General features: G+C 39.5%; 1 protein-coding gene across 1 annotated transcript; it reads right to left on the bottom strand.

The window, feature by feature from the left end:
* Window positions 1-116: 116 nt before the first annotated feature.
* Window positions 117-15,260, bottom strand: HVCN1 (hydrogen voltage gated channel 1). Its single transcript, XM_053472998.1, has 6 exons — window positions 15,131-15,260; window positions 6,821-7,045; window positions 6,006-6,110; window positions 2,753-2,984; window positions 1,066-1,178; window positions 117-375 (listed from the first exon to the last, which is right to left on the bottom strand). The coding sequence occupies exons 2-6, from the start codon at window positions 6,995-6,997 to the stop codon at window positions 295-297; spliced, it is 708 nt and encodes a 235-aa protein (XP_053328973.1). The 5' UTR covers window positions 6,998-7,045; window positions 15,131-15,260; the 3' UTR covers window positions 117-294.
* Window positions 15,261-18,665: the final 3,405 nt, after the last annotated feature.

The following is an 18,665-nucleotide window of genomic DNA, read 5'->3' on the forward strand; positions in this document are numbered from 1 at the left end:
TATATATATATATATATATATATATATATATATATATATATATATATATATATATATATAATAATCACACACACATACATATGTATATATTGCTGTTCATTGTCCAATATAGAAACTGTATAAATCATTTATTTATTCACAGGTATATTTTTGTATATAAAGATGATCAATAATATTTATGCGGTTCCTTTTTTTCTTTTACACACTACATTCATAAAAAAATGTATGCCCCATCCATCTTCCCCTTGCCCACCTTAAACACAAATGTAGAATTAAGCAGAAAACAAGAGTAAATCAGGGAAGGTTTGTGTCTGACGAATCAGGAAATACGTTATGTTGTTGTAATAATTTCTGAAGTCTGGATATTTCTTGTTCCTAAAAAAAAAAAAAATTACATGCATTAGACTACTATTTTTCCTGAATATCGGTCAAAACATCCTACAAACATTACCCCCTCCCCAAAAAAATCTACCCCTCTGCCTCAATGCAGTAAAATTGAAGCAAGCAGCAGGAATATTCAATTCATTAGTTATTGTGGTGACTGCACTATGTTTACCAATTTGCAGGAGAAACAAAACCACAATCACTCTTACATAACCCCCTATTACCGCTCGTACTTATTTTTTGTTTTATATAGCAACATCATATTCCGCAGTGCTATACAATGGGTAAACCGGACATAACAAGTAGTGCATAACAACAGTTTGAGGTAAGGGAAGCCCCGCTCAAAAGAATTTACAATCTAGAAGACAAGTAATTAAGTTATCGCACCTGACATATGGAAATCAAGAATAATCCTGTAAAGACTAACGTCTAGTGAAAGGCACCCACTGCAAGTTTCTATACAAATCTCTATAGTCCTGACAATTTCCAGCACAATGTAGTTACGTATACCCTCTAAATAGCTAATGAATCATTTACCCTTTTAAATGCAGCCCTTACCATATTTGAATAAATGTTGGTACAAGTTATTTTTAGAGTAGGGGGGGGTAATAGAGGTAAAGGGGAAAAAATAGTACAAAACCAACCAGTTATTTGGAGTTATTGTTCAACGAAATATATTACCTGTTGCGCACACTGCTGCTCCAGCTGGGAGACCTTTGCAAGTAGCGTGTCCTGACTTTGTTTTAACTTGTTGATTTTCTCTTCAGCGCGGCTCTTCACGGATACAATCACTCCTGTGAAACATTTAGAGTTCAGTGCCCCATATACACACTCATACCTACTATATTGGGGACACAATGCCGTTAGGATTAGTACCTACCACTACTGACTGGCAGCTTAGACTTATGTTTAGACTTATTTTGGTATCATGTCTCCTAACGTTTGGAGACACTCTGGTTATCATATGGACTTCAATTCCTATGATAGCTTTGTGGTCACATTTAAATATTGAGAAAACAGATGGGGAGGGGCTAATGCATGTGGCGGATTCTGCAGAATCCCTTGACAACATTTAAAGGGTTAATGACAAAGCATTAAGTATGTATTACATATTTAATACTTTGTTAAAAGAATATGCAGATATTTGTGTGGCTAACATTTGAGCATTGTACAGTAACAGGGATGATATTTTGTGTCCCATATTTAATACGGAGTTTTCCTATTGATACCGCCAAATGTCCTGCAAAAACAAGTTACTGAATACGCATTGAGAGATTACCTTTGTGAGATTGGCACTTTAAATGTTTTAAATCCATAAGGCACCATGCATGTGCAAAGTGTGAGGAAAATATGTTGAGAAATGAATAGCATCAGACCCACTGATAAAAGTAACCACTTAAAAGAGACACTCCAGCCATCATATGCACTTTAATGTTCAGACCCCTGTGCGTGGGTATAGAAAGCGCACTCATTGATTTCAAGCAGTCAATTGGTGGCAAGCAATGTAGATCATGGAGGAAGACATCAGCAGAGCTGTTGCTTCGATGGCCGGTATATTATTATTTTCTCTTTCTTACAGAATGCATATTAAAGTAGTCAAGAGTACTTTAGTATGTATTCATCTTTAGTATGACTGTCTCTTAAACAAAGTACCCCACACAGATATAGAATTTCAGATTCAATTACAGTATGTTACATAGAGGGTCTGTTTACAGCATTATCAGATAACACCAAACAAAACATAATAAAATCTGAACAATGAGCAAAGACAGATGTGATCAAATAAACTACAGGGAAAATGCAACATATTCCAACAACCTAACTATTCGGTATTCTGAACCCCATATTTTTTTATTTTTTTTTTTTTATAAGCACAGTAATGTAACTTGCAATGTTTTAATATACCATATTTATCGGCGTATACCACGCGCCCTCCCCAGGACTGGAAGAGAGGGAGACGTGGCTGCAAATTGTGCAGCTGTAGGATTCATCGGCGTAGGTAGGGTCTCAGCTTCATATTGTAGTTATAAAAGTGCATGTTATACGCTGATGAATACGGTATGTGTGAATTATTAAAGTAGTTTACATAATTTTAAGCAAGAAGATACCTTAACCTTGGAGCAGGCATCTACCTGTGTTATTACAAGGGCATTTTAGCCATCATATGCGCTTTAATGCATAGGATAACTGAGGGGTCCCTTTATAGTGGTGCCCCCTTTCTATCTGGTTTGTTCCCTAAATATAACTAACACTATCACTCATTATTTTTTGCTCAGGATACATGTGTCTATCTTTAGATTTGCTGAATTAGTTTGCTATTGTTCCAAAATATGTGGTAATTTACATTAAAAACAAAACCCATACTCACCATTCACAATTCTAGCCACTCTCCAAAGCCGAAGCAATATAAGCAGCCCAACAGCATTGAATATATCTTCCCGAGAGATATAAACTATGTCGATAATAAACGAAATCACAACGATCGCTGCATCGAACACCTCAAACTTGTGATGAAAGAATTCTAGACGAAAAGCATATAGTTTGCCAACTATTTCCACAAGGAAAAAGGTCAAAACAGAAATGCTCAAATAATGAAACACCTAAAAACAAAAGAAAAACACAAAAGCTTAACATATTTTCATTCAGATTAATACAACAACCACTAATATAAACATCAACACCAGTAGCGTACCTAGCGTGGGGCGGGGGCATTCCCCCCCGGGTGTCGCTTTTTTTACGCGGAGGAGACAGAGGGGTGCCTAGCAACTGCTCAGTGCCCCTCGGTCTCCTTCGCAAGGCTTCTAACTCAGTCGCGCTGCCGGCATCTCATGCTGAGCGTCGAAATATGACGTCATATTTCAGCATTCAGCAGTGAAGCAGCGCAGCGGCAGAGCAGGAAGCAGCGGCAGAGCCGGCGTCCTGCTCCCACCGCAGGACTTCTGAATGGTAAGTACAAAACCTTTAACTACAAAGGGGGAGAGGGTAGATAGTGGGGAGGGTAGATAGTGGGGAGGGAGGGGGGGGAGGGAGGGAGAGTAGATAGTGGGGAGGAAGAGTAGATAGTGGGGAGGGAGAGGGGGAGGGTAGATAGGAGGGGGGAGGGTAGATAGTGGGGGGGAGGGAGGGGGTAGAAAAGGGGGAATGAGTGAATGTGTGAATGAATTGTCTGAATGAGGGAGATAATTAATGAGTTTGTGAGAATGCATTAATGAATGTGTAAATTTGTGTGAATGGGTGAGAGAATAAATGATTGTGTGAATAACCGTATTTGCTCGATTATAAGACAAGGTTTTTTCCAGAGCAAATGCTCTGAAAAATACCCCTCGTCTTATAAATCGAGGCCGTCTTCTGATCAGACCTCAAAAAAATGTCTGCTGGGGCCATGCTGCTTACCGGGCTTTGGTCGCGAGCAGCGGCTCTGCTACTAGCAGCAGGAGAACAGGAAGCTAGCACAGTCCTCACATAACTCTACCTCCCCCTCCTTCCTCTGGGGGCGGGGCCAGAGAAGTTGCTCGCACAGCCGGGCCCCTGCAGAAGTCTGCGAGTGGGAGATCTGCAGTTCAGGTAAGGGGGTGGGGGGGGGTTGATCAAGTATGTGTGATTAATGGAATGAATGAGTATTTAAATGTTTGTGAATGAGTGTGTGCGTGTGTGATAGCATGGATGTGTAAGGGGGGTGGGGGTGTAAGCATGGCATAGGGAGGCTGTAATCACACTACTATCATCCCCAGGTTCCAGCATGTACTGGCTGCCTTGGCTTGATAGGAGTGTGATTGCTGTTAGCAGTATATGCAGAAATGCATTTTAACCCCCTATATGCCACTCAGCCCCATGATATGTCTTTTAACCCCCTATATGCCAGAGTGGCATATAGGGGTATAAGGCATATCATGGGACAGAGGGGCATATAGGGGGTTAAAGGGCACATCATGAGGCACAGTGGCATATAGGAGGGTATAAGACATTTCTGGAGGCAGAGTGGCATATAGAGGGTTAAAAGGCACATCATGGGGCAGAGTGGCAAATAGGGGGGTATAAGGCATTTCTGAGGGCAGAGTGGCAAGCCTGGGGGCAGATGTGCATAACTGGGGGAGGGCAGGTTGGCAAATAAAAAAAAAAAAAATTTCTCAATCATAGCTTTTACTAAATATGAAAAAATAGTTTACATGAATTAATATTTACTAGTAAAACTTTTTTCCTATAGGGTAGTCTTATATTCATGCTTTTTGTTTTTTTCCTAAATTAATATTTTGATTTTGGGGGGTCGTCTTATATTCAGGGTCGTCTTATAATTGAGCAAATACGGTAATTATTTGAATGAAAGTGTGAATTAGTGAGTGACTGTTGAAGTGTTTGTGTATATGATAGATGTATATAGATGCTAACAGCAATCATACTCCTATCATGCCAAGTCAGCTAGTACATTCTGGAATCTGGGTATGCCTGGGCATGATAGGAGTGTGATTGCTGTTAACAATCATATATATATATATATATATATATATATTAATATTGTTAATGAATTTTTTTGTCCTATTTTGCTGTGTTCGCTGTACCACCGTCAATGTCTGCCTCAGTATATAGTGGTAGGTGTTATGCTGTACCACCGTCAATGTCTGCCTCAATATATAATAACAGTAATGCTGTACCACCTTCAATGTCTACGCCAGTATATAACGTTTGTGGGGGGGGCCACATACAGGATCCGCCCCAGGTGCCAAATTCTCTAGGTACGCCCCTGATCAACACACATAAGGGTGAAATGGAAAACGAAGAACAAGAGGGTACATTTCATGGAATAAATGAGTCACAAAAGCTGTCACTGGGTCTGAATTTCAAAATGGGAGTTTGTGTTACTGATAACTATTTTTTTTTAAAAGAAATTAGTTTGATGATTCAGGGAGAACCATCAAGAGTGGAAAATATCCAACATATTGTTTTACATGTATATTGTATGCCAAGCAAAGGGAGCTTGGGGTGCAATATATGACAATCCGTTGAAACTGAAATAAAGATAATTGTTATACACTGTATCTATTGCATATACCATATATGCTTATTAAATGTATGCACAAGTATATCCACAAAGATACATTCATTGTATTCCTCTGTTCTAAGATACATATAAACTTCCAAATACGGTGGGAGCAAATGGCAATACATAGCAAACATTAAATTAAATGAAGATGCAGCTCGCATTTCTATTGGTGGCACATATCCAAAATAACAATAAATGCATTGGAGCGTTAGTTGATTGAGCTTGTATATTGAGACAGGCCCAGGGTAAGTGGTTAAGAGGTCATATCCTGATGACCGATAATATTTCATGTGTGCAGACCTGTGAGTTTGATTTGTATGGATAGAGGCCCCTGATGCCCATACTCCACTCCTTGTAATAAGGAAATTTTGGAATGCAGAAGACCCACACATAGAAACTGGTCTTATGTAAACTTAGCTGTCTTCCTGGTTAGAATAGTATGGCACACATGCATTCATTCAATGGATCTCAACACTCTCACCTTCTGTTCTGTCTCTAGGCTAAAAGGTATTCAGTGTAAATACAGCTGGTCTACTGGGACAAGAGGGGAGAGTTAAAACGCACAAAGATATTTGCATCTTACCTCTGGTATAATGTGATTCACTTTATCCATAAGCAATTCCAGATCCAAAAGTACCTCAATAAGAACAAATATAGCATCAAGAATAACCAGGCACACAATGGCAATCTACAAGAAAGGAAAAAAAAAAGTTTAACAAGTCACAGAATTTTAGGTTGAGATTTCATGTTTAAAGAAGTACCATGTATGATACATTGCAACAATCTCACAGGAATAACCACAAAAACATTAGGCAAACCTGCCAATGTTTCTTTAGTTGATGAAAGTCTTATGAAAGGCTACCAGACCACAACCACTTCCACTGGACCACAAAGATTGAGCTACGTTTAAGTCTTACTTCCCTAATCCATTTACCTCTGTTGTGTTGTTGTAGTCTCGATGAGGTTATTCTGGTGCTGATGTTGCCTGTGTAATCTCTCACAATTGTGTTACTTATGGTAATCCTTTCCTGTGCCAATCTCCCCATCTATGGGAAATGGATACACTAGAAACTATGCCCAGTCCCAATAAAAAGTGTGTTCTCTAGCATCCTAACTGTTGTGTCTGACTGGTGGTACGGTTCTTTGGGAGACCCTTCTTTCCCCCAGAGGAGAAACTTTACTCCGAGAACCGCAGCGGCTACCCATCTATTAAGACGGCACATCCAGGATCACCTTATTAGCCGTTGGGGTGTGAACATACATGGAATGGTAGCACCATAAAGCCTAAGACAACTATTGCACAGCCTTATCCTAAGCAATACACATGCACCCCTTGGTTCTCTGCCCACTCCATCTGGGAGGTACCTGGTACTTCCTTTGTAGCAAATAAAACTGTACCTGAAACTTATGGCTGCCGAAGAGCCATTTCAATGCATCCCTGAAGCTATAGGAGGAAGTAAAAGGGTGGGGCGTCTTGGAAGTTTCCTCTTCTTGTTTCTCTAAATCTTCCTCATTCCATTGTTTTTGTTGTTGGACATCTCCCACAGATGTAAAATGTTTCAGATACTTAGACATCTTGATTTCCTACAAGCGCATCACACTGTGCGACAGAAGGTGGATGTCCTGGTTAAAAATAAATTTAGCATATCAGAACAAAGCTAATATGTGTGCTCTACATCATAAAAAAGCTAACCAAGCAAACGCTTCTTTAGGCCCAAGGCAGATAGCGGAAAAGGAGAATCATAAAGATGACACTATTGCTGAGTTAGTTATCTCATATTGATGGGCAAACCGTCATATTTTTGTGTGCATGTGGGATAGGCATAAGGCTACCCTGATTCCAAGATGAGACCGTGGACTAAGTCTTCACGTCAGGAAAAAAGGGGTAGACAAGGTGGCTTTTGGGTTCTCATCAGCCATCAAATTCTGATCATGACTCTGAGGGGATAAAAGCTTGTTCCGTAACAACTATCCTCGCACTAGGGAAAACGGCATGTTGATAAACTCATGCTTAAAGGAAATCCAGTTCTCACATTGGCGTGATGGGTATATGTTTAAATATCTATTGCCTCTATTCTCTTTATGCTTTATAATACGATTAACATTTATCTTTTCCTTCATTTAAAAAAATCTGACAATAAATAGTAATAAACGTTTCCCTATTTGTTCTATGCAACAAGGAAATGGATAGTGGGCAGACTGGATGGGCTGAATGGTTCTTATCCGCCATCACTTTCTATGTTTCTTTAATTAATTTCTCCTGCTTAGGTTTGCCAAAAAGGGAAGTTATATATACACACAAATAAAAACCTACAGATACACAATATATTTATTTAATATAAACATATTACAGCAATTTTAAGTGACAGAGCTATAAAACTGTTAATAATAGTTTACAACATGAAACTCTATCTAATTCAGATTAGCAGAGGTGTATCTTGTAAAACAGCTCTCTTTATTGTCTGTACAAAGCCTGTGTTTATACTGTATACCTACCATGTCATCATAACACAGTCATGGAAAGCAGGACACAGGCTAAAGGTAATTTGGAAAACCCCAGGTTTTAAAAGTCAATTTAGTTTGAAATTGCCTGATATAACACAAACAAAACCCTAGATCTGAAACACTGGCCTGGGCTCAAATTGATTCTAACACACTAGGGGGTGTACTCACTTTTGCCAAGGTTTAGACATTAACGGCTGTGTGTTGAGTTATTTTGAGCGGACAGCACATTTACACTGTTATACCGGGCTGTACACTCACTACTGTACATGGTAGCAGAGAGTCATTTCTTCAGTGTTGTCACATGAGAATATTAGAGCTGAAACAACGAATCGATAAAATCGATAATAATCGATAACGGAAATCGTTGTCGACGATTTCCGTTATCGATTAATCGAGTGATCGATTCGTCGTTGGAGCACTAGGCTCCTTTTACTTACCTCCGCCTGCGTTCCCCGGTTTCTGCTCCACGGCTCTGCAGTCCTCCGCCTTCTTCATGCTACGTGACGACGGAGGTGACGCGCGTCTACTATCAAGTTTGAAGTGGAACAAGTTCGTAGCGGAGGTAAGTACTCTTTATGTCTATTGTCTGTGCGAATGTTTATGTGCGAGACTGGGGGGGGGGGGGGAGAGAGAGAGAGAGAGAGAGAGAGAGAGGAGAGAGAAGAGAGTAGAGAGAGAGAGAGAGAGAGAGAGAGAGGAGAGAGAGAGAGAGAAGAGAGAGAGAGAGAGAGAGAGAGAGAGAGAGAGAGAGAGATGAGAGAGGAGAGAGAGAGAGAGAGAGAGAGAGGAGAGAGAGAGGAGAGAGAGAGAGAGAGAGAGACTGGGTGCAGAGCAGAGTGGGGGTGGGGGGGCATTGCAGGGTGTGAGACCTGGGTGCAGAGCAGAGTGGGGGGTGGGGGGGCAGGGCAGGGTGTGAGACTGGTGCAGGGCAGAGGTGGGGGTGGGGATGCAGGGCAGAGTGGGGGTGGGGGCACAGTGCAAAGGGGTGGGGGCACAATGCAAGTTGTTTTTAACATCTAGTTCTTAAAATTATTTTAAATAAACGAAAAATTTGCATATTGTTTTTTTTTATCCGATTAATCGAAAAAAATAATCGGCCAACTAATCGATTATTAAAATAATCGTTAGTTGCAGCCCTAGAGAATATATAATAAAATATTTACAAAAATGTGAAGGGTATACTCACTTTTGTGAGATACTGTATATATTCATGTCTGTTTACAAGTATGGACCAATACCAGTAAGTAGGCAGCTGCGGCCCCTAAAATTTACTTATGGTAACTAGTATTTAGTGTAATGCCATATTAATCTCTATGGATACATTCCTTTATGGCTCTCATCATCTGTTTTGAGACACTTACACGTGGTATTCTTTCAGACAACACACAATAATGTACCCCTGGTATCTAAATTAGGAATATAATGCTATAAAGGGAACATTGCAATAAAGTAGTGTTTGCATGTACACTGTGCTATGCAGTCAAACCACTCCAGCAGAGGTCAAAACCTTTCTGAGTCAGGTAAAATATGACAGAAGAGTTGATGGGCAAAACAAAGGCAAGATAAAGGGATGATGTCTATAAATACCTGCAGTGTAGACATCGCTAAAGCACTATTTTATTGGTTCCTTCATTCCATGATCTATTACTCAATACAATTGCAGCGGTATTGTCGGTGTATAAATAACTTGCGAGTCGCACCTGTGTATAATGCCAGAAGTAGCTGTCTAAGTAGTCCCAAAAGTTTGTAATATAATGCAATTCAGTTAATCAATAAAAGGTGCCATCTTTACCAAATTTGCTTATGAACTACTTAGAGATTTTCTAATCAGATAATTTCATTAAATGCAGAACAGTTTCACTTGAATCCATTATTCATAAAAGCATTGTTTTCCATGTCATAAAAAATGAATAATTCTAATTGCAAAGCATTCAATAAAAGTTAAAAAACAAAACCAGTAAACATTATGTTTGTGCTTAATCTACGTTTTGAACTTCTGCTTAGGTATTCTCTGCCAGTGCTGAAACCACTGAAAACCTCTGTTAGAGTCCAAGGAGGACTTTGGATCATCAATCCAAAGATTGTTCATCTAATCCAAACACATAACCAAACACACTGTAAACTCAATCCGAAGTACCGACAAAGAAGATGAGCTAAGGGAGTCACTAGCAGCTAGTCATTGAGGCAGGGAACAAATGTAATGACCTGGTGATCTTGATGGGTAGGATTAAGCAAGCATCCCTCTCAATTTCTCAGTCTATTGAGACATTAAAGAGAATGTACACTTTGCATTTGTTGCCAGCCCACACTTAGCTTCAGTATGCATGACCACGGTATATGTGACTGGCAAGGAATTTCATTTGCCATGATACAGGCATTCACACATTACATACTACCAAGAAGAAGGCTCACAAGCAGTAACTGGCAAGAAGACAGAACCCCTCTGTGCAGGAATTGACGTGACAGTTTATCCCTCCATATCTGTGCCTCTAAAGAAGCCCTATTGACCTTTAAAATGGTCCCCAAGAAAACTAATGCTGAGCCCTTTGGCCCATCTATGGAGGGTACAATACAGGCCCATGGAGGGACTACGGAAAACAACAACATCTTCCTTACCCGGAAGAGCAGAAAAATACATTTAACGGTAACTGCGAAGGGGGGAGTCTCCCTACAAGAGCTGAGAAAGGGCATTTCTATCTTGTACTGTTGGGGATAGCAAGGGACTGTATTCTAACTTGCATGTTGTATTCGTGTACCTGAACAAGCACACAACAATATAATATAATAACAATATAATGAAACATTACATTACTCTCAATAGTGTACTAATAAACTAACCAAATCATGAAACATTATCATTAAAGGGGCCGGTGTGTAAACAAAAGGTACAATTAATACCATAAACTGGTAAATAATGGTTTGGGGGGATTTTAAGACCAAGCCACATTCACAATAGGAATGGTATGAAGTGTTCCACTGCAATTCTGCATAATGGCATGTTTTGGGTTATAAAGCATTGTTATACATTTAATTCTGTTTTTGTCAGATGTTAAAAGCCAATTTATATGTTTCTTATTACTTTAACATCTAGCTTACTCAAGACTAAACTCTTTTTAGGATGTTTCATCAGATTGTGGTTTTAAAGCAATTAAGTAACCGAACATGTTCCAAGATGATCAAGATGATATAAGGAACTACCATTAACAAACAATAAAGATGGTGTTAGCAGCAAAAAACAAAAGATCCATTTCATATACAGGCATTCCTCTGAGGAAACCTATTAGTAAAACGCAAATTGGGTTTTTTTCCCCCTTGCTGAGAAACCAACATCCTCGAGCTGCCGATTATTAATATTTTTCTTTTACATTATTAATTTATACAACACTAGATCACAGATTTGATTCATACAGTATTTATTATTTATCAAGCAAGTCATTTATTAGCATTGCACTTTGAACTCCTTTTGCAAAAAAAAAACAACAAAAAAACTGTTTATCTGGTGATCTGAAATTAGAAAATGTGAATTAAGCCAGTGCCTCTCAAGACCCGATCCTCAAGGCACAGCAAACAGTCCAGGATTTGGGTATTACTCAGGTGTGTCTAAGGTCTTTAAGGCATTTTTGTTTGTTAATTATGCAAAACCTTAAACACACCTGAGTAATACCTAAATCCTGGACTGTTATGTGTGCCTTGAGGAGAGGGTTGAGGAGCAATGCTTGAAACTGGGAATTTGACCACAGGTGGCCAGAACATGACTTTTACTGGAGCAGATGTGCTTTCTTGAAGCTCATGATCTAGACTACAGTAATTGCACACAACTTAAAACATATTTCTTAACAATATTTCTTAAGCATAAACAACAAAAATCCCATCCAAGTCATAATACAGGTGGCTGTTGGGCTGTCAGAAGCAGAGAGGCCCAGAGGTCATTCCTAAGACAAAGTGGCAGAGGAACTGGAAAGTAGCCTCCAAAGCACTGCTTCACCGGATAATGAGACCAGACCGCCACGGCGCACACAAAGACTTTAATGCACTCCTGAAAAGTACCTTCCCAGGTAACTTTTCCACAATAAACAGATACTGCTTGAACTTCCAGGTCATTTCTTCTAAATATATAATTAGCAAGCTACAGTTCGTCACATGCAATAGGTCCTGTTAGTCCTGTATAGTGTGTGGAAATATGCTGTGAGTGTCATGTATTTACTCTCTTACACAATGTGGACCCAAGATCCAGGACACATTTAAGGGATAGCGAGGAATCCTATTACTTGTAATGGAAGAGAACATTTGAAGTTCCCGTCATAGCTCAAAATCAGGATCTCTAATATCCTGACGACCATAGGTGTCCTTGTATCACTCTCTTTATGTTATGTCTGCCTGGATTATTTATTTGCAATGTCACCAACAATTTCATCAGCACTTAACTTAGTATATGAGCAAATGAACACAGACAAACCAATAAATAATAAATAAAGGGTTTGCTTGCAGGAGCACAATATAAATTAGAAAATGTATGTACAAGAAGCTTACAGCAAGTAAATATATATATATATATATGAATGACTTGCAATCCATACATTAAGCCGAGTTCATTGTTATTGTATTTATTTTTTTTGGTTAGATCATGTGACATTATAGTCTTTTTGTTTAACGTTTTAATGAACATTACTTGAAATGTTACAACATAACTGGGAAATGGCTCAAGAGATAATACATTTCACAAATATTTAGAAATCGATATTGCCTGCTGCAATAAAGGATGAGGGGGAAAAACACCTGAGCCACTTTGCGACCATGGATATAGGGGATACGTCACAAAAAAATGGTCCTTCGGTAGTAAGGACATATCCCCTTCTTCATGGGCTTTATGCACTGGAGGGCTTAAGCCCTGACGCTGCAGAGGAGATCAAGTCAAGAGACAGCCTGTTCTCCCCTCTGACAGCTGGGGACACAATTTGTGGACCTGAGTTGTCAGACTGAATGTGACAGAGTGCCATTAGTTTCAACAGGGATTTAAGTGCCTGAAAGAATCCCTTTAAAAAAAATGGGGTTTTTTCCCAGCAGTTCCCCAGTTTTCTGCAATGAAAAGAAAATTTACCACCAACTTTGGAATAGAAAAGACAAAATGGCCCTAGTAAAATATCAAGTCATGCACAACTTGTAATATTTGCCCTAAATCAGACAAAATCAATGAAAAGCCTAGCCATACAGTGTGGCTTCCAAATCAGGGCAAGTTAATGAATGTGTTTGGGTATTTTTCCCCACAGGCTATAACTGTGTACAATTTATTTACATTAAAAACTGGAAACATGTGTTTTCTTTATACTTTATTTACACAAAATAATGTCTTGCATTTCAGAATACGGTTTCAAAATAAAGCCCTACTTCAGCTGAAAAACAAATATAATATATATATATATATATATATATATATATAATTTGCGTGGTTCCATTAATGAAGAAAGAAGGACATTCTAGATGAGCAGAGACATAGCACAAACTTGTAAATTGCTCCGGTCGTGTAGTGTAAAAGAGGCTTGGGCCTTTAGGGGTTAATCCGTATACCCTCATAAACATCCTCTACTAATGTTTCTGATGCACATTATCGCTGTGTTATACATACGATGTTCCTTAAACTTTGCGTGAAACAAGTTTTTATTAAACTTGTGTTTTCCTCAATGCTAAAGTATACATCCCAGAAAATAATCTTTTCAGGTTAGTAATCGCTTAAAGGGACGCTCCAGGCACCATATCCATTCACTATGCATATAATAGCAGCACGGTCTCTTTATATTTCCCCCCATATGCATTTGCCCCTTTCTACCCCCCAGCTAAATGCAGAACACATCTCCCTGCATGCGATTCACTTACCTCCGGTCGGATCCTCTACTGGGTAGGGGAACGCTGCGTTCAGCACTCTGTTCGGACCCCTTTGTACATGCATGGAAAGTCCTCCCATTGATTTGAATGGGAACACTTTTCTGCCACTGATTATCTTAATATGCATTATTCTATTAAGGGGGTGTCGGGAACACTTAACCTGAATGAGATATATATTGTATCACTTCAAGATTTCAAAGCCCCTTCTTCAGTCATTTGTAGAAAGAACAAAAAAAAACAATAAAAGGGGCTGAATCCTGCCACAATGGAGAGAAGCATTGATGAGCATGCATGCGCGGAGTATACCTGTGCGGATATCTGGTGCTGTTTCCCGACAGGTGTTGAGAGTCAGATACTGGGTTAGTAATAATGCAAGGAGTGAACATTGAGTAAATCTATGTAGACTGAGAACCGAACTACAATAATATCCTTCCCGTTCTGAGTAAAGTATACCTATGTACAACCCGCATTATGTGTTAGGACGCTAGAAAACATGCAAGCACTTTTACAGACCACCAACATGCAACAAGATGTGACGGCGGAGCTCAGGGGTCCACTGAGCATTTTCAGCTATGTGAAGGAATAGGTGATTCTTACTAATATTAATAATAATCTGCAGTAATAAAATCCCGCAGCAAAGGCTGGAATAAAGAGAAGTTCTCATGCTAAATGATAAAAGTGAACCGTTCAGCAGAATAAATTCAGTGTTTGCCAAGGCAACTGCACCGCTTTTATCACAAGGTTCTAGAACAGCGCTATATACAAAGCCCAAAATTTATAAAGATGAAAGTGTATAAACACAATGTTAATAATAAACAGTAATAATAATAATAAATAGTAATAATAATAGTGGCAACTCTGGAATGTGGTGCAGGCAATCCGCTGGCTACCTGCTGGCTGCTTCTATATCTTTTATCTGCAGGAATAAAGCAGTCCTTCGGCTACGTTTATAAGGAGCAGTCCTGGACTAAATAGCTAAAAGTGAGGAAAGTGGGACCGTCCTAGTACGTTCCCACTTTCCTCACTTTTTGTTTATAAACAAAGCCCGACAGACGTCCACTGCATACCCCGCAGCTCCACCTAACACCCCAATAACGGTGCTTACAGGACACCTTCCGCTGCAGCCACAAACACGTCTAGTTGGTATGGCAACAGCACAGCCATAGAAACTAGCGCTTCACAGCCTCCCCTACTATAAAGCAATGCAGCTATTAAACGTAACCGAAGCTCCCTAACGCGTGCAATTAGTGCTCCGCTATACAAGAGCTACGTGTTTCTTTGCATAGTCCCGCGCCAGACCGGGTTTGCGGGTCGTATACTCACCGCGGTGACTCGCACTGTATCCCGGTACACGACCAACAGATGCGCTTATCCCAACGGAGGACCAACACGATCTCCGCCGTTCGCTTCGCAACTTCACTATTAAGTTTGAGTCCAGCGGAGGAATACCTCACTGACACTTTTGTTTCCCTCCGCGTAACCCTCTGAAGCAATAGACATTAGTTTACTCAAGAGAAAATAGTCCCCTTTCCACGCCTTCGCTGGAACGCGGCTCGGCATAGTTACTACTAGTATAGCAGGATGCGCTGGAACCGCCTGCTTCCCGCGGGATTGTTAGTTCGAGTGTGTGGAACTAACCTTATTATTGTGACGATCGGTAATTATATGTTATAAATACTTTTTTTTGCACGAGAATATTTTTGGAAATCTGGTCTGCTTTTTATAATAGGTGTAAGGCTAGGTTTCCACTTGGGTTTTTTTAGCTAAAAACGCCTATAAAAACGCCAATAGCGCCACCTGGCGTTTTTTTGTGAAAAACGCATGCAGCCAGATGTTAGCTGTAATTCAATGGGAAATCGCAAAATGCCATTTCCACTTGGCGTTTTTCTGTTTGGCGTTTTTTCAGTCCTCTTTGGCGTTTTTCTGCTTTTTTGGGCTCTGTGGCAGTTTTTCAAAACTGCAGCATGTTGACACTCTGGCGTTTTTTGCAAGAAATCTTGGCTTTTTTTCTCCAATAGAAGTCTATGGGAGAGAAAAAACGCCATGAAAAAGCCATGTGGGTTTATTGCCTTGGCGTTTTTTATGGCGTTTTTTCCACAGTTACAATGCAGAGGATGGACCCAGTATATGTGTGTCCTATGAGAAATAGGCTGAAAACAAACAGTTTCACACAAAACAAAGTCCTGGACTGGTTCATATTGAATTTTACACCATTTGGAACAAACATGCCATTACAAACAAACATACGCGACCAGATCCTGCGTGCCAAAAGCAACAGCAAACAATTTGCACCATCATTTTGGGCCAATCTTCCCAGAGGAGCAGACATTCGGAATAAAGCATGCCTTACAAACCACAGAAAAGAGACAAAAGGGTCTACCAAGTAAATGACATCAGGAGAGGGCAGATACTTGCCATTTATCCTAATCCCTTTTAGCTGGGTGAAACTTCTAACTTGTAAAGGCTGGAAAAACTGCCTAAGGTCAAAAAAAGCAATTTCCACAGAAAGGCTAAAACGCCAGAAAAAACTGCAGAAAAAACGCCAAAACGCAGGTAAATGCAGTGGCAGTTTTCTTGGCAGTTTTCCTGGCGTTTTTCATCAAGAAAAAAACGCCGGACAAAAACCCAAGTGGAAACCTAGCCTAATAGTGTTTCTCCTTCCAGAAATATAAGCCATTGGCCAGGGAATATTAAACGCTATGAATCCAGTTATCATGGATAGTGATGGACGTGGTTCATGGTGGATATATTTAAATGTTACTGGCCACGGTGAACAACACTATATATTTCTTTTTATTTAAACAATAATAAATAGTTTACATAGGTGAAAATGTGTTAGAATGAATCGTTAGATCACTTTTATAAACAGAAATATTAACGGATAGACTGTTAAGGTACGCAGGTATACACGTCGCCCTTACACATGCCTGACCATTCACACATGCATACACAGAAACATACACATGACCTTACAGACACACTTGTCTAACATACAAACTTTCCTTTGCACACTTTCAAAGCACTCTCTTTCTGGTGCGCAGTGCGAGAGAGCAGACTTTGCGCTCCCTTCATTTTTGACCGGTTAGAATGTGAGGGACACCACAAATCATAAATGGACACCTTGCCAACCACTGCCAGTTATTCTATTACTTCGTATAATATTAATGTAATATGTCAGTTAGTGTCAGTTTTGCATTCTTCGATATCAATGAATCCTACAGTAGAATACGAAGCCGTCAGACGGTGAATCCCTGAAGTTGGTGTAAACACCCTGAAATTAAATGTATAATTATTAATTACAGGATTGCACTCTACAAATAGTGGTAATGATAACATACATATTTTTATTGATAATGCATTTATTGCTATAACAAATATGACAAAAAGATGGGGCACCTTAACATTACCCAAGGCTTCTCGTTACTAATAATTGATCCCAGCTGCTTTCAGAAAATTACAATAGTAATAGATGTCCGACACTACAAAAATAAATGATTATTAGTTTTCATAGGAACAGTCTGTTAGTATTAGGTCAAAATGAACACACAAAAAAAAGAGTCAGAAGACAGGCACTTTGATTTTAAAGAAATACAAAATAACACAACCCAAAATTTGGGATCACCATACAAATCTTTTATTATACCAAAAAAAACATAAAAACAACAACTAATTGATCATATACAAATACATAGATATGTTGGCAGTAAATTAAAAGCAGGAAGCTTCTTAATAATGTATCAATATATTGCATATACATAAAAAAACATCAAATAAGCTCACTTTGCTCGAAAAATAGAGCAATTCTATGTATATGAGACATTTCCAAAATCAAGACACTTTTTGGGGTATTTTAGTGAGCTCAAGTAGTTCAGTGACAATTATAATAGAAAACATATGAACTTTTTTTCAGATTTATTATGTGTGGCCAGGGCTGGACTGGGATGGTGGGGTGGCCTTGCCACTTTAAGGCCGCCAACGACATAAGTGTGGTCGAGCTATGGATATTCTGTGGCCAGGCATATCCAGCCAGTGAAGCAGCACATCTAGTGAGTATGGAGCAATGTTGGCAGACAGCCCACCGGGCATTTTCCCAGTGTGTCAGGTGGCTAGTCTAGGCCTGTGCGTGAGATCACAGCGCTTGTGGAAAGATTGGCGTGACATTTTATTACAGCTTGTGTAAAAGGAGTGCCTAATTCAGAAGGAAACGTCATTATGATGAGGCATTGTGATGTTCTTTTTAAGGTGACCCAAAACATGCGCTGCTGCGTTATTTTCCAATAAATACCAACATCATAAACAGATGAAGGCACTTGTGGGTGATGACCCTGCATGTCTTACAAGGCAGTTTTGCTCTTAAGGAGCGTTCTATAAACTGGCAGTTAATTTCTTTCATTTGCTCCCTGTTTATACAACAGTTTAAAAGGACTGCCATTCAAACAAACACTTATCTGTATACTGCCAAGCCTCCGGAGAACCTTTTGTGACATGTAACCACTGAGATACCAACCAAAGGTAAACTAGAACGGCCCTTTGTGCTTTACAGTCAGTATTAACCCTCTACCATTGAAAGTTGAGTCTTTATTATTATTATTATTATTATTATCCTTTATTTATATAGCGCCAACAGTTTACGCAGCGCTTAATACAATACATAAATTCAAGGGATATGACAAGAATTGACAGACTAAGACAAACCGATACATTTGGTGGGATCGAGTAGGAGAGTATTTGCTAATGAGGTCAGAAATGTACGGAGGAGCAGTATTATGGATGGCCTTATATGTCAGTACCAGGATCTTAAATTTAATTCTAAAGGTAATTGGGAGCCAGTGGATCGCAGTGACTGATGTCCAGTTCT

Source organism: Spea bombifrons, chromosome 1 (assembly GCF_027358695.1).
Source record: "Spea bombifrons isolate aSpeBom1 chromosome 1, aSpeBom1.2.pri, whole genome shotgun sequence".
In the NCBI taxonomy this organism is placed as follows: Eukaryota; Metazoa; Chordata; class Amphibia; order Anura; family Pelobatidae; genus Spea; species Spea bombifrons.